Source organism: Corvus hawaiiensis, chromosome 5 (genome assembly GCF_020740725.1).
Source record: "Corvus hawaiiensis isolate bCorHaw1 chromosome 5, bCorHaw1.pri.cur, whole genome shotgun sequence".
Taxonomy (NCBI): domain Eukaryota; kingdom Metazoa; phylum Chordata; class Aves; order Passeriformes; family Corvidae; genus Corvus; species Corvus hawaiiensis.
The window spans coordinates 34,028,639-34,044,664 of NC_063217.1; the positions used below are offsets into that span (position 1 = coordinate 34,028,639).

Below are 16,026 nucleotides of genomic sequence, written 5' to 3' on the forward strand. Positions count from 1 at the left end.
AAACAGATCACAAGGGTAAGGGGTTTGAATTGTCAGTGTATAGCACATTGAATGATTATTTTTAAACAGAGTAAATCTCAATGAAAACCAATTGGTTTTAAAATGATAATGCAATCAAATATGTTCCTGCCATCCTTCAATGTATTTTCTTGTCTCCCCACTCATACTAGTAATGTTCTTAGCTGAAAAAAAGGTGCTCTTCAAAGTTACACTTTCTATGCAGTTCTCTTAAGAAGGGATTAAAGCAGAAAAGCTTGTTTAACCAGAAGAGTTAGTATGTTTTGCATAAACAACATGTTCAATGCAATGGGGCTTTAAGTAGGCAGATTTGAATAGTTAATAAATAGCAATTTTTAAGGTGTGCATGTGAAAATAAATTATACACTTAAGGATGCTCTTCAATAACATTCTTTCTAAAAAGAAACACAGCTGAAAGGTTTCAAATTGGGAGTACAATTTTGTATCCAGTAAAAAGCTTCTGCCCATCCCCACTCCTGTCTGACACCCCATATAGGCCCTACACACAAAGTCACTTCAGACAAAAGTGCCTGCAAAACAGGGCCTTGGACCTTCAGGGGAGGGCAGTTCACACATTCAAGTAACTACAATGCAACAGCAAAATTGGAGTCTCTGGGTTTTTTTTTTTGCTATCACAGTTATAGCCAGCACATTGCTCACCAAGTCCAGTGAGTCCAACGATTGTGATTGCTTGCTTAACAGAAACATGTATTCGTCATTTTGTTCCTTGGGTTTTTTGCCGGGACTCTGCTTGCAAGGCAACAGGTTGTACCACAGAGTACAGGTCTCATCAGAAAGTGATACATCTGCCAGGCTGATCTGAGTCCCAGACTGCACAAAGTAAGAAAAGGGAAGAAAATTATTTAAATTTGTTCTGTTTCCTACAAAACAGCTGAAATTCTACTGTACTTATCATGCAAAACAGGCAGCACAAACTTGACATGAAACTGAATTCCCTTTTTAACTCTACAGTTTGTATTTCCCTCCACTTCCAGTTATAGACAAATAGAAATACATGAAAAGTCCTTCATCTTGTCCATTCTGCCACCTCTTATTTCAGTCTTCAGAATTTCTCCCCACCCCCCATACCACGGGATTGCCCACACCTGCTCTAGTGCATTCACTAAGGAAAACCTGTGCAGCACCAGCTCGTGTCACATGATCTTTCAGCTGTCCCACCACAGAAATCATCCATATGGCAAATAATGGATGACCTTGCTTGCTCAAACCAGGGAAGGAGGAGATGAAGAGCCAGTAAAAGAGATTAAGAAACCCTTTCATTTGGACAAGCACTGACATCCACTGAGTTGGTACTCTGGGAAAACTACTGAAGTACTCATTTTGGGCTGTGCCTTGGAGATTAAAATCCTCTGTTCTTTGGTAAAGCGTATTATCTCCACAGCTACTGGGCTGCACACAGAACTCTTGCCAAGACTCTGGTCCTGTTGTCCAGGGCTTTCTGCCGGGGATGGTACTCCCAACTCTTTCATTTGATCTTGCGAATAACCCTTGTCTTCGTTGGGATTTTTTGTTATTGTTGAGTCCTTTCTTCACCTTTGTATCCTGTCTGATGTCGCATTTTTGTTCTGTTGCCCTTCCCTTTCCTCAGGGGAAAACTCTTACATACTGAAAGAGGCCAATACATTCCCCAGGAATTAAGTTAACTTCTACGTTCTGAAAGTGAGGCTATTTCACAGTAGTTGGAACTGATGAACCCCAGCAGATTCCAGCATCACTTCAGTGTGTTGTAACTGAAAAAATCTCACTGTGCTACTAAAATCCCTCTCATGGTGGAAAACTAGAGTTGTACCAGACCATGCAAGAGCAATTTGGAAGTAAATGAAGCATCACTGATTCGGTGATGACTACGATTAACAAGAAAATTTAAAGTGACAGCTTCCAATGGGCTGATCTATAAATGTCATGCCTTTTTATTATTTCAACAGATCATAAAGATCAAAACAGTGTCCATCACATAAGCTAAAATAACATCCAAAACATAATTTGGTTTGTTCTTTGTGAAAAGTTGTGATAATGAGGGTTTGCTCTCTTTTTTTTTTACTGTGGCTCTTCTTCAGCTTTTACTTTAAAACCTAGTGTTAAAGTAATGTTGCATTGAAGTTTACGGGGGTTTTATGTATAAAATGGCAAAGATGGAATATCAATCTGTAATTAAAGGGTTAAGGTAGTGTTAGAATTATCAAAACACCTTCCATCCAGGATTACATTCTGTATCAGGAGTTTCGGTGAAAGGCAGTATTCTAGGTACTATAGCAACAACTAAGTTATGCTTCAGGCTTTGTCTCCAAGGGCTGTGGAATTTTAGCAGCCTTGACCATCAAAACAAGAGGGGACACTACAAACAAATGCATGCCAAAAAAAGCACCAGAAATAAAACCGCATACCAAGCACTCTTCCCGACGACTTCTACTGACAGCACAAACATCTACTCTCAGTGTCTTCTGTAGCAGTGTTACTTGAGAAATGGCTACTCTGAATATCTCGTTGAATAAAAGGGTTTCCATGGCAGGATGAACTTTAGTGCGGAACAGACAGCTGATATCAGTCGAGGATGGAAGGACTGCTACTCTAATATACCTGCCAGAAACAAAACCAAATCTTTACCTCTGTTGAAACTGGCACTTGCTGGTGATGCATCAGAGAAGTTCACCCCATCAACTTAAGGAGTGCAAAGCAACAAAATAGAACAGGAACTTATCAGTGGAATGGAAAAGAAGTGACAAAAATGAGTCAGAAACTCCTCTTGTCCCTTGCAAAAACATTTCCCAAAAGGGAGTTTCTGTGCCTGGTAAGGTAGTAGCAAGAGAGGTAGCAGTTTCTGACTCTATCCAAGTTTAGTACTGTAAACAATGAAGATCATCTCACAGATGGAAGGAAACATGTTCTTAATGTTAATTAAAAAGAGAAATTTACTCTTCTATAGTTTTTCTGTATTCTTGTGCTAAATGTTAGCGGACTTGGAAGGTCAGCAGAGGAAAGACTAGTTCAGAGAAGGAAGGATAGTAGTAGAACAACCATTTGTTATTAACAAAAACAAACAGAAAAATCCAGCAAGCACCCAGGCCTCTATCCTTAATGCATCCTTTCCATACCCAGTGGCTTCCTATTTATCTGCCAATCAAATTTAAGGCAATAGGATACAAAGGGAAAGACACCTGCAAGAAAACCAAATTTTCTGAGGATTGATTATGTCCTACTCCAATCTTGCTAAGCTTTTCAACAGTTTAAGGTAGTCTTACAGTCTGTCAAAAAGCTCATTCAAGTACAAGTGTCCCCAAGGCAAGCTGTACCTATTTATACAGATGAGAATTTTGGATTAGAAATTCAGTGGTAACATATTCAGGCATTTCGGTTCATTTTCTACATATGACTTGCACTGTAATTTACTTTTAGACTTTCCATGTTGGTGCAATTTGACTCAAGAACTAATCCTTAACAGACCTCCAAGCTCCAGTTGCTAGGGATGGTGTATCTCAATGTGACTGTGCTTGTCCACTTGCAATTTACTAAATTACCCCTTCCCTTTAAAAGCTCCCTTAAAATACAAATACTGCTTTAAATACCATTTTACATCAATAAGACACTTAAATGTAAAAAGACAACATTGTGAGCTGAAAGGATGCCAAAGCATCAAAAGAATGTTTTTAGTAACTACAGCATAGCTGTTTAGCACTCACAAAGCTACAGAATGTTTAGAAGCACTAGATAAAACACCATTTAAAAATCCTTTTTATTCCACTTTAGTGGAATGTGCAAATTTCCTGATAACTTCTTTTTCTTGCTGGAATATGCAAAAGCTAAGTACTACAACAGTTTGAAAAGTTTTGTACATATTTCAGTACTCTTAAGCTGTAAATCAACCAATTCCTTTAGAGAATTTTTTACAATTTATTATTATATTCTTGTATTTCAACACTACTTCTCAGTGATTGTTTGACTTACACCTTAGAGCCAAGGGGGACAGAAAACGCCGGAAGGTTTCTAAGCCGTACTATGATTATCACGAAACTTGAATTGCCGTGGTCATATCTGTTAAAGAAAGGACAACATGAGGGAAGTTTACTATTCACATTTATGTATAAACAGGAATATTCCCTTTGCTGGTCACTCACCTGAGTCCTATTTGTACCTGAGCAGCCTCTAGAGTTGTTGCATCATCTTCACTATATACAATGTCCTCATTTTCATTTGGTCTAGGAAAATAAGGCAAATACTCAAATTTAGGAAAATTATAGTTAGCTTTCAGCAATTATTAAGGTATGCATACACAGAACCTATATCCATTCTCCTAAACACGCTGATTTAATTACAGCATGCACTCCAAATAAGAATTTCAGAGCCTACACAATAGCAGTGCTTGTTTTAGGGACAGTCACTGCTGGAATAGTTTGACAACTGCAGTAATGATTCAGAAAGGCCTTAGGCTGATTACTGAAGATTACAGGCAACCCTATATAAACTAGTATGAAGAATCCTACAGAAGTTGTCTGGTCAAAAAATAACAGCAAATATGTTTCTTATATCCTGATCACCACAGTGAACCCTATACCTCAACCTGGATTATTTTAATACCATCATTACAACAGTTTTTTCTTGTCTTTTCTATAACCTCTTTTTAAAAATAAAAACATTCCAAAAAATGCTATACAATCTTAAAAATCCTAAACAAAACAAGAAGTAAAACCAGTAACTCTGAGTAGTGTCAATAGAGTCACATGGCAGAACCTGCATAGTTTACATCAAGCTTTCCTCTTGGGAACACTTCTAGCATGAGAAAATCCCCCAAGATTATAAGGAAATGTATATTAATGCTATTCAACCAAATTATACAAGCACAAAAAATAACCCAAATCAAACTTCATTGTTTGGCAAATATGCTGTCCTTTCCATCTAAAAGTACAAATTATTTCTAAAAAAGGCAGGGCTGATTAACAACTTCTGCTGATACTGTGTAACTGATCATAGATAAATTTAAATTTTTGGTGTTAGGACTTGCATGATTTCTCAAACCTACTGTTTCACAGAAGCTTCATATACACCACTATCTCCAGCTACAGACTCATCAGACACAGCAGCAGATACACAAGCTGTTTTCTCCTCAAGCAGATGACCAGCTGTTCTCCTTGGTAAATCACCACCTACAAAAAGGAAAAAGAATGAAAATTAGTCGAAGAGATTAATAGTCAGAAAGAGAGATGAGCATAGCTTAGAAAGTTGTCAAGTTGAAAGCGGTGACCCTTAACTGAGTACCACAGAGTAGTTTTGTTCTGTATCATTAAACATTCTGAGACTGTACTGCTGTTACCACGTATTTTGGCTGCAGATATAACCAGACTGATGAACTTGAAAATGTACTATTATACCTTCACAGAGACACAGACTTCTATGATCACCCTTATGCATTCAGCTAGTTATTGTCCTTCATTATCAACCCTCATTATTCTGAACTTTAAACCAGTATTTGCCATGTTCACAGTCAGCACTGTGGTAACACTTCAGCTACATGCCCAGTGCTTGCCTACTCTTTATTAAATATTCAAAAGTCAGACAGACACCCTCTCCCCAGTGATATAACTGCTAGAAATCCTCTCTGGTTTTCTATCATCAAAAACTTTCTATGCTACAGCCTCTCAATGACTACTTAGCTTTAATCTTCAACTTGCATTCATATGCGAGTGTCATGCAGTGAAGCCACATTCGGCAGCACAGTAAGCTGAGGGCCTATGCAGTCCTTTTATCTGCCAATGGGTGAGGATATTGGTATGCATTATCATCCTCATCTGAATCATGACTTTACATCCTGTTAAGATGTTAAAATTTAAGGCTCTAGATTAGATGATTGATTGCTGCATTTGTGCTTTTATTTATGGCAGTAGGAATGCTTTTTCCTTGATGATGAAGTGCTCTTTCCCTTCCCCCCACCATGTGAGGGGTGAAGGTGATGACATGATTTATTGATTACCCTTAGGAATTACCACAGCAGCCTGAATTGACTTTGACAATGACACAGACTGACTGTGGAAGAACTACATGATATTCCAACTTGGTTTCTGACAGCAGGGACATGTGCAGAGCAGCAAATATCTCTACGGTTCACCTGTACAGAAAAGTCAGACAGCCAGAGAAGCAGGTGAACACTGCATCTAGAGAGCCAGTGCAGTTTACATGACGACAGCAGCTGTACTACCTTCGAGTCTTTGTCTATGCCCAAGTTAAGATTCAGCAGTATTCAGATCTGCAGTCTTGTAAAAACCTAAGCCTGTAGGCTGAAATTTTCTATGCAGGTTTATGCCTCCAGCTGAGTTTGTTCAAACCTTCCCATTCAGCATCACAGCAGTTTCAAGAATGAAACTGGAGTAGAAATACTAAACCAACCCCAGGTCTGTGTCTCACTGTTAATGTACTGAAGTCTCACCATGAGGTCCATTTTACTGTGGAAATCAGAGGTATTAAAGTGTAATTAGTTAATACCTGGCTATTCAAAATTCAAATACTTGTTTTGGCAGCCTTAATACAGGTTTAAAGACAATTTGTATTATGCATATGACGCTACATGAGGAAGTATCAGTATGAAGAATCAAAGGATGAATTTACATTTTAAAACAATAACTACTTACATAGACTTAAAAGGCAACCCGACAATATCCAGAATAAGAGGTCCTCAAAAAGTTAAAAAATGTTAGACAACCACAGTATGCCTTTGAAAATAATGATATATAGAAATAAATTTAAAAAAAAAAAAAAGTTCTGATTCCACATAGCCCAAAGTGCTCCCAAATTCCAAGGCATTTAGAATTCATTTCTCAGACTAGGTGAGTAGCAGCCAGATTGCAAAAACAGACTGAAAATTGTTGTTAATTTGGAAAGGATATGCTGCTGAAATACAGGCAGGAAAAATAATTATTGTTTCAATCTTTTACAATATGGCTCTAAAGTAAAATAACTACTGTGCTACAGCATCCTGAAAAGACAAAGGACAAAAAGACCCTCTCCCCCCAAAATTCCCCTTCCATGCTTTTTCACATTGCATTTCACAGGTTCAGACCATTAAGACATCAGTCAATTTCTTGTTTTCTTTCTGCACAGTGAAGTAGAGTGGGGACTCCCAGCTTGTACTAAACATACCATACCTTTCTCTTCTGGTGCCACATTGCTCTGGCCAACATTGAAATTACTACAGTACTGCAGTAAGCTAATCTAATTAGACAACAGATGTTACAACAATTCCTTGAGAGAATTACAAAAATAAAAGCAAATTTCTCATTAAAATATATAACTGTATGAATATGTCCAGGTACTCCTATTAAAAATTGGAAAACTCCAAGCACAAGTGTTCAAGCTTGGCAACAAATCTGAACAATGCTCAAGAGCTAGGCCATATTTATTCTAGAACACCAAATTCCTTAGTTAGCTACTTCCCTACCAGCTCAGAAATACAGTTGGAAATGCCAGGTACTGACCAGGTTTCAAATAGGGCTGCCAGTGCTCAGCACTACTGAAATGTGTCTCACTCAGTTCTTCCTTGAGAAAACAGAGCCACTGTGTAACATAAACATGAATGGTTTGCAACATACTTGAAGACAGTGACACAGAATGACACTAGCAAAAATAAATGTGCAGAGAGAGCACAACATACTGTCAGCCCCAACAAAAGGCAGCAAAGCGAGCACTCTAAGACTGAGCACAAGCCATCAATTCTTGACAGCTGGGATTTTTGAAATTCTGGCTCTGCCAAAGGTTTTGACAGTATGAGATGATTAAGTACGTTGCATGGCTTTTGCTGCAGACCAGAAGTGGAATTCATCACACCTAATTCAGCCACCTCAAAGTTAAACTTAACTAGTAACTAAGGTTACCTTGATAACTCACAGTCATTCATCCCTTCTTCCTTAAAGGGAAGTATGCTTTAGGAGACAAGATGCCCTAATTTTTGGGAGTTACCCACAGATGGCAGGGGGAGCCCTAGACTAGCTTAGGACCTCTGTTCTAACTTGGATAAAAAGCTAAAAGCTGTGAAATCCATGTTAAAAATGGGGCAACTCTCACTGTAACTTACATGGCATGTAGTCACCTGTCTTTCTCAACTCAAAATGAACTGCAGATCTTTCAGTGATAGCAGGCTCAAATAATTAGATACACATCACACATAATTCTCAGTCCAGAAGTCTCTTTTACTGAGGACGTCAGTTTGTAACTTACACTTCAATGAGAAACAAAGGATCTGATTTCAAGTTATCAAACAAACAGCAGAGGGTATTTGCTCTATATCCATACATCCTGACAGAATCTAGGAACACCATGCATCCTCCATGCTTTCAAAATCCAGCTTCAGGTTTTTATGTTACTGTTTTCACGACAGATTAATACATGATTAATATATGAACTTTCTTTCTAAAATAGCTATTGAAAAGTGTAGACAGAATCAGGGTGATTGCAGCTCTCTGCAGCCAAAACTGGAAGTTAGGTAACATCCCTCAGAACTACTGACTGCCCACGATGGCAAGTGCATGCTGATCAAGACACTCTTCAGTTACACAAGGTACCTCTTCATTTCAAGAGCCAGCTGTTAATTTTCATGTTACATATACATTTGACATTACTTTTTTTTTTAATTACCTGAACTTCCTTCATGTAGAGAAGGCAGAGGCTGCCTAACATTTAGATCTTTATCATCTGTAGGAATCTGAGATCCTGCTCTGGCTTCAGAGTCCAATAATATTTGGTTCTCGCAGAAGCTAATGCCTGCAAAATCACCTGAAAGGTCAGAGTCTTCAAAGTCCGTAGTGAGGTGATGCAGAGGGGAATTTTGAGCTGACACTGAAAATGCAGCTTCTAAAACCAAAGGGGAGCCTGGGGGGGACAAGGAGGAGAGTGAGGATCTGGAAGACAGTGATGTCACAGATTTGGGAGGTTCAGTCAATTTGGGATGGTCTGCAGCTGAAGGAGAGTCACTGTAACCCAGTCTCTCATGGGAACTGACCACTTCATTTTCATGAATGGTAGTGATAGGCCCCGAAGGAATGTAACCAGTTTTTTCTTGCAATATGAAATCAAGTTTGTACTGATAGTCCAAATCTGCAATTTGATCGCCTTGGTTATAGTAGAGATCTGTGGAGCTGAGTGAGTTTAGTGATCCTCTGCTTGATGTGTTCAGAGATCCCCGGCTGGATGCCAGGGATCCCAAACTGCTCCCTGAAGACACAGATAATGTACTAGCTGAGAGGCTGCAAAGAAAGCACAAACACATAGTGATGTTACTAAACTAAACCAGCACAGAACAGAACAAAGAGAGGGAAGCTTGACTGAAACAGCCCTGCAACAGATTACAACCGAAAGCTGCTTGGGGCATTATGTTTTTTAAGCACCCATACCTTGGCACCAGTGTGCCCAACCTGCACACAACCAGGGCAACTTATCCAGCTTATGGCCAGCTGCCTAAGCCTCTTTTCTTCTGGAGAAGGCTGCAGATTTGACAAACTGGTCCAGCAGTAACAGCAGCCTTCTCAGCTATTATATCCCACTGGAAACCTGCTCCACTCTGATGTGGGTGCTCATGTGGTCAATGTGACAGCACAAGGATCCCCAAGATGGAGCTTTTGGCAGCACAGGAGTGTTGCTACCTCTAGAGCAATTCATGCAGCCTACCCCCTGCCCAAGCACCTGGGAAATAAGCCAGATAGAAGACAACTTATAGCAGAACTGCTTCCCATCTGTATGGCAACAGGCACTCCATGTGCACAGTAAATCCAACTATATAAATTATGGTAAAGGCTGTAACATGCACTCTTGTCCTGTTAATAATAGGAGATAAGGAGTCCTGCCAGGCCAGAGAAAGTGAGTGCCACTGTCTCGGTTCTGGAGGACTGCTGGGAAAAAACGTCAGGAAAAATAATTCAAGCAGGCCCTTCTAAACACTTAAAAGTTGTTTACAGAATAGTTACAGAACTATCAACTTAGAAAATTTACTGAAATTATAAAAGTACACCAGGTTTGCATGGTAACAAAACACTTGAAGCTATTACACTTGCATTTTCTTAGTTAAATATTAAATAAATTTTGCTGAGCCTCCAGCTAAGAGAAAATCCTAAGAATGAAGTTGAGACATCCAGGTCCACTACAAAACAGGTTCTACATTATGCAGTACAGTCTCACCTCCTAAGTTGTGAATGCAAACAGGTAGTTAACTTTGTAGTTTCTTCAAGTTTCTGTACCAAATCTTTTCTTCTCTCCTCCAGCTTTAATCTGCAAAGAGATGTACATATTAGTTCAGGAAAGCATTACAGAATAGGCTAGAACATTTTATAGATAAAAAAGAAACAAAGTGAAGATCCCTCATTTTTTTATCAGGTTGCCAGTGACTAAAATCCAAAATACTGTGTTAGCTTTCAGTCTGATCATAAAACCCCCAACTGCTTCAGCAGAGTGACTTTACCTGCAGAATACCAAGCACTGTAACAAACCTGCTGAGTGTACAAGCAAGCACAGGGTTGGGACATTCACACTGTACCAAGGGGAACATGCACCCAATAAAAGAGTAACTGATGAGCACTGGGAAAATAGCTGCAACTTCAGGATAATAAGGTCTGCACTCATACAGTTTTTAAAAGCCATGCTGCAGACTGCCTCCTCACTTAATATAGCTCCAGGAAAAAAAAAACAACCAACAAAACCAGGAAAAAAACACCAAAACAAACAAACAAACTAGAAGAACACTAATACCAGTAATACCAGTATTAGTTTTGATATTTTGAAGTTTAAAATCAAAGCAATCCCTTTAATTTCAGAATCTTTATATAGAGATAAAGCACAGCAAATCAAAGCAGCATTCAGTGAAAGGTTCTGAGACTATAGACCATATTTAGGAGTCCTTGGTAAAGATTTCTACATTCCCAACAGCTTTGTCAGCACCTCAGAGCCACACAGCATTGTAATGCTTATCATCAAGTTCACCTTTATGAGAAAGCAGGATTTATTGCCTCCTGCTTTGTTAGCTAGCGCAGCTCTAAAGCCACAAAAGAGGGAACTCTCCTATTCCTCTTGGGTAGTAGAAATGATTCACTAACCTTTAGAGTGATTTTTTTCCCCTCTTATAATTCCCTTTTATCACTCCATTTACACTAAATAAATTGCTTTCTCTCCGTGGATTCAGCTAAAATCTTCCTGTAGTTGTGGATTACTGTATTCTCCTCTAGGCCTTGCTCAGTCAACTGATACATGTCACAAGTTCTCAAGCAACTGAGAAACAAGAAACATCAACCACTGTTTTCTTACACAAAGTGAATTAACTGAATGAGATACTCAAGAGTGCCCAGAATTCACTCCCTTTGGATGTCAGATACCAGTAAAAAGACATTAAGTCCCTGATTCAGCAAAGTATGAAAAGCATTTGCTTACACCCATGCTCATTCAATGAGCAAATCTGGGTTATGCAAAGGTGAATAAGTTACCCCGAGGTCAGTGAGAGTGTGACTTCCACTCCACTGCCCACGCCACATGTGCTCTCACACTGCAGTGATGTGTTCATCTGCCAATACCTGCTAAGGCTGTTAAAAGCATACACAGTCTTTCATTCTTTGCTCAGGAAGACACACACACAAGAATTCTTGGTTTCCACACCAAGAATTATGTTCATCTATAGTATCAGACACTATTTCCTATCATTTTACTATCTATTGATGCCTTCTGTCTTAATTTAAAGCCTAATCTATCCTGCTTGTCCCAAGCAAGAATGCTCTTCAGTATCTCTTTTGTGGCTTTTCAGTAGTGAACTATCATTTTTTTCTCAAGGAAGAGGCACAGAAATTGCTCTGTGTTCAACTACTAATGGTAGAAGACAAGAAAGGAAATAAAAGCTTAGGAATTTCTCTGACTGAAGTCTTCAAAAGACACATCTACAGCCACCTCAAGAGGGACATTATAGCAACTGAATTTGTACTATTGAACTAAAATGTTTCATTGGTTTTTGCCTCAAAAGCACAATCATTTATTTTCTTTTACTATCTTAAGGAGGTTGATAAATATAATTTATCCTTTATAATTTAGCACCTGAAAAAAAATTCTTTCCTGGAAGTAATTTGATGTACTAGTAATTAAATACAAGTGTTAATACTTGTAGGCTAACGTCAGAAAGATGTTAGTCACAAATCACAAACACAAGCTGGGTGATGAAATCATTTGTGGAAGTTCAAAGAAATGCAGTAAGTCATTTCATTATCTCACAACAAATTGAGATTCAGAGAAAGTTCTTTCATTCTACACCAGGCCAAATGGAAAAAAGACCAACAACTCCATAGCCAAAACTTTAAGATAACGAACCTTACCTCTTTATAGCATAAGCAGGAACTTTAATATCCAAAAAACCCTGTGTAAACACCTAAACAACCACTGTGTTATCTATTCTGACACTGGCCTCTCTCAGTCTCTCCTGTTTGCACCCCTTCTATTTAAATTAACCTATTACTCACTGCAGAAGGGACTTCAGGTTAGTGAGACATCTTTCTCTCTTGATCTTAAATTGTAACATTGCTGAGAAGAGCAGAGAATCTTTAAAGAAGATACATTAAAAAGTGCACATACCTCACCTTTCAATGCAAACTTATATGGACACATTCATTTGTGACAGGCACAAGAGCAGGTGCCAGTTTTGCAGGCAACAGCACAAGCAAGTACTTAAAGCATGGACCTGTTCAAATGACTGTGTTTACTTGGGAGATACTGCCAAGGATTAAAGCAATAATGGAATCTCCCTGACAGGAACTCAGAGGCAAGAAAGTACCAAGTAGTTCTCAACAGTCCCACAATCCAGTTATTACTACACAGTTGCTTTAAGGCTTCTTAAAGCAGTCAGAGTATGCCCTGTCTCTGCCTTTTTGAAGGTGATATGTTATGATCTACACCCTCCTTCTGTAAATTGAATCCATGTACATCTACCACTGGCAATTTCAGCATCCTGCTCCAAAATAACCCGGGGCTATGCTATAATGTTTTTGTTTTAAGTCAGAGCATGTCTCCTGTTTCTTTTCCCTTTAGATATAAAAAAACCCCAAACCACTAAACCAAATGAAAGAACCCTCATCATGTTAAGTTCTGGCACAATCCACAGCTTCTTATGCTGCTGCTTCTTTATCAGTTCCTATGAAAACACTGCAAACTGAAGGCACTCAAGAAACCTCATAGAAGAAAATGGTAATGCAACAATAGTACAATATTCTGAAGATGGCACGGCTCCTCCACTGATAATGGAGAGGAAAATCTCCCTCATCTCCAAGAAACAGAACACTGCTGATTGATCTGAAACAATTAAATGTATTTTTTTTAAATTAACATTTCAGAAAAACTTTCATCATGTGAATCCTTCTGAAAATGAAGATTTACTTTATGTTTATATTAGACAAACCAGAAATAATCCTCAAAATAGCCCGGTGTGAAAAAATTAATGTGCCCTGAAGTCACCAAAGGAGACAGTTTTAATATTAACAGTTGAAGCTAGAAATTCACTGGACATTCACTGGAATAACAAAAAAACAAACCAGAACCCACCGTAAGTGCTACCTCAACCAGCAGTGCTCAACATATCTTACATTAACCTCAGGGAAAAAAAGCCTAAACCACATTTTCAGGATTAAAAACCAAAGGAAAAAAGTTTGAGGAAAAGAGAGGGAAAAAAAGGAAGCTCTAACAACTCATTCTGTCACTATACATGGAAAATTCACAATGGGGGACAATTTTACTTGTCCTTGGTACTCCATGTTTGGCATCTGACATGTATGAGAACACAGTCAGGCACAGAACTTTCTCTGGCACTAAAGCAAATCCAAACCACAAGATTCAAACACCAGCTACCTATTTATGGCTTGAGCCAAGATTTAGCTATACAACAGCATATTATCAAAATCTTAGATTCAAAATACTTATCTGTGACTGTGATTTTATTATTGACCCCTTATTCACCATTTATTAATGGGAAGTCAGAGAGCAACAGATCCATGGTACTTTAGGTACTACTACCACAGACAGGTAGCTTCTCCTGTAAAAATATAGTTCCCTTTTCTAAAACATATTTGGATTATTAATATAATGTAGTTTAAGCTATTATAAAGTGTAGACATGTTAAGAAAAATCTTGCCTAATACACACATTTGTACTTTGTAAACAAAAAAATCTTCCTTGTTACTCAGCTACAATTTAGGACTCAGCTTCTAATGCTATAACAGGAATTTTGCAATACAGCACCCTGGAGCAACAGCAGGTGTTTCCCAGTAAAGGGAAGTAAGAAAGCCACACAATGCCAATTGTATTACTTCAGTAAGGCATGCCATACTGATACACACAAGGACATTCTGTGTTTATTGCATTTTATGTGGGCTAGAGGTGCCCTTAAATTTATTTCCACTTAGAGCTGATGAAAAGTCCTTTTGTGACAGTCAGCTTTGATTTTCTCAAACTCTGAATATGGCTGAAAACAATTTATTGTGAGACTAGCTTCACTTACTAGTTAGGTAGCAGCAAGCTAGAAAAGTTTTGCAGCAATTATGCTTCTCATCTCAACTTTTTTGGGTTTTTTTCCCCTTTTGGTTGCATTTTTGCTTGTAATAAAACTCACAATGAAAGGCTTCAGTTGTTGCAATGATCGAGATAATCTTTGTAACCTGAGTTCAAACAGTTTGCAGCTATTATCAGAAATGAGTGAATGATGTATTGCCTTCCCGCTGGTATGTTGACATTCCTCAGTTATTTAACATCTGTCACAGGCATTTTCATGCTGGTAACAAGCGCAGAGCAACTGATACTGCAGAGCACATACAGGGTGTTCATATTCTCTCACAGTATTGAAGACTTCTTTGTTTTTCTGCCCACTGGGCTAATAACAAATTTAATTAAGATCTACATAGAACAGTCACTGAAGGAAAACAGCCCATCATGGCATAGTTCAGGGTCTGCAATGAGTACAAAGGTTAGATTGCAGAAAGCAGCATTTAATATTAGCAAAAGGCAACCCCTTACCTTTCAGCAAGTGCTTGACTGGGTGTGTTTTTCACAGACACCAGCTCTTCCTCAAGCCTCTTCCTTTCTGCTTCTAGCTGCTCTAGCTCATCTTGAGTACGTTTGCGTGGTGTAATAAACTGGAGCTCCTTTAAAAGCTCTTCTTTTTCATTGATTAACATCAGTTTTTCCTTTTCCACATCCAGTGCTGCAGGCCAGGCTTCACTATCTAGCTTAGCGAGTTCAATCTTCAAATTAGCCATGCTAAAATAAAACAAAGCAGATTTGCCTGAGTCCAGCACAGCACACAAAGCCCAGGAAAGAGAGAAGTGATACAGTATTTTGAAAGATATCAGGCTATAACAACATTTTATACTCAAGGCCCTACTTTTAGTTTTGCTTCCCAAGAATGCAGGCTATGCCAGAGAATCAGGCCACATATTGAGGCCAGCAGCAATATGCATATGCATTAAAAATTAGTTGCTCCTATTCCAGTTCAAGTAGAAGTCACAATGTTTATTAAAAGCTTTATTAAAAGAAATCTGTCTGGTAACATAGCAGTGGCACCATGCTTTACTCATTCATGAGTATGATGGATTTCTCCTACGCTGTGGGAGGCCGATGGCTCCTCAGAAACAGACACGACCATGGTGAAAGAATGTGCACCATAGCAAGGTGCTCACTTCAGCAAATCTTAAGACAAAAGCATTGCTCTTCTATGCAATTGAAAAAAAGGCAATGCAACAGCAGCTATCTAAAGAAAAGAGAGATGAACTCACCAGTTTGAGTTTGTGCAACTGCTGTTCCCATGGCAGTAGTGGGGGATCAAGACCACCAAAGGCCCTGAAGCCCTCAACCCATTTCCAGAAGAGTCTGGAACAACAGACTGCTAGTGATAACTAACTTGCATAGAAAGTGAGAAACATACCTCCAGGGCAAGAAAAGCTTGGTTATAAACAGATACCCCCACAGGTGCCCCAGGACCTGGGACACCCCATGAGATGG

At 38.8% G+C, this 16,026-nt stretch overlaps 1 protein-coding gene across 3 annotated transcripts in view; it reads right to left on the minus strand.

Moving 5' to 3' along the window:
• Positions 1-16,026, minus strand: part of WWC2 (WW and C2 domain containing 2) — a 95,628-nt gene that overhangs the window by 17,506 nt on the left and 62,096 nt on the right. For all 3 annotated transcript variants that reach the window (XM_048304745.1, XM_048304746.1, XM_048304747.1), the window contains 8 exons: positions 15,043-15,285; positions 10,192-10,281; positions 8,656-9,263; positions 5,054-5,177; positions 4,152-4,232; positions 3,982-4,068; positions 2,424-2,616; positions 679-849 (listed from right to left, as the gene is read on the minus strand). In XM_048304745.1, the coding sequence (XP_048160702.1) occupies positions 679-849; positions 2,424-2,616; positions 3,982-4,068; positions 4,152-4,232; positions 5,054-5,177; positions 8,656-9,263; positions 10,192-10,281; positions 15,043-15,285 (1,597 nt within the window). The remainder of the gene's footprint in view (positions 1-678; positions 850-2,423; positions 2,617-3,981; positions 4,069-4,151; positions 4,233-5,053; positions 5,178-8,655; positions 9,264-10,191; positions 10,282-15,042; positions 15,286-16,026) is intronic.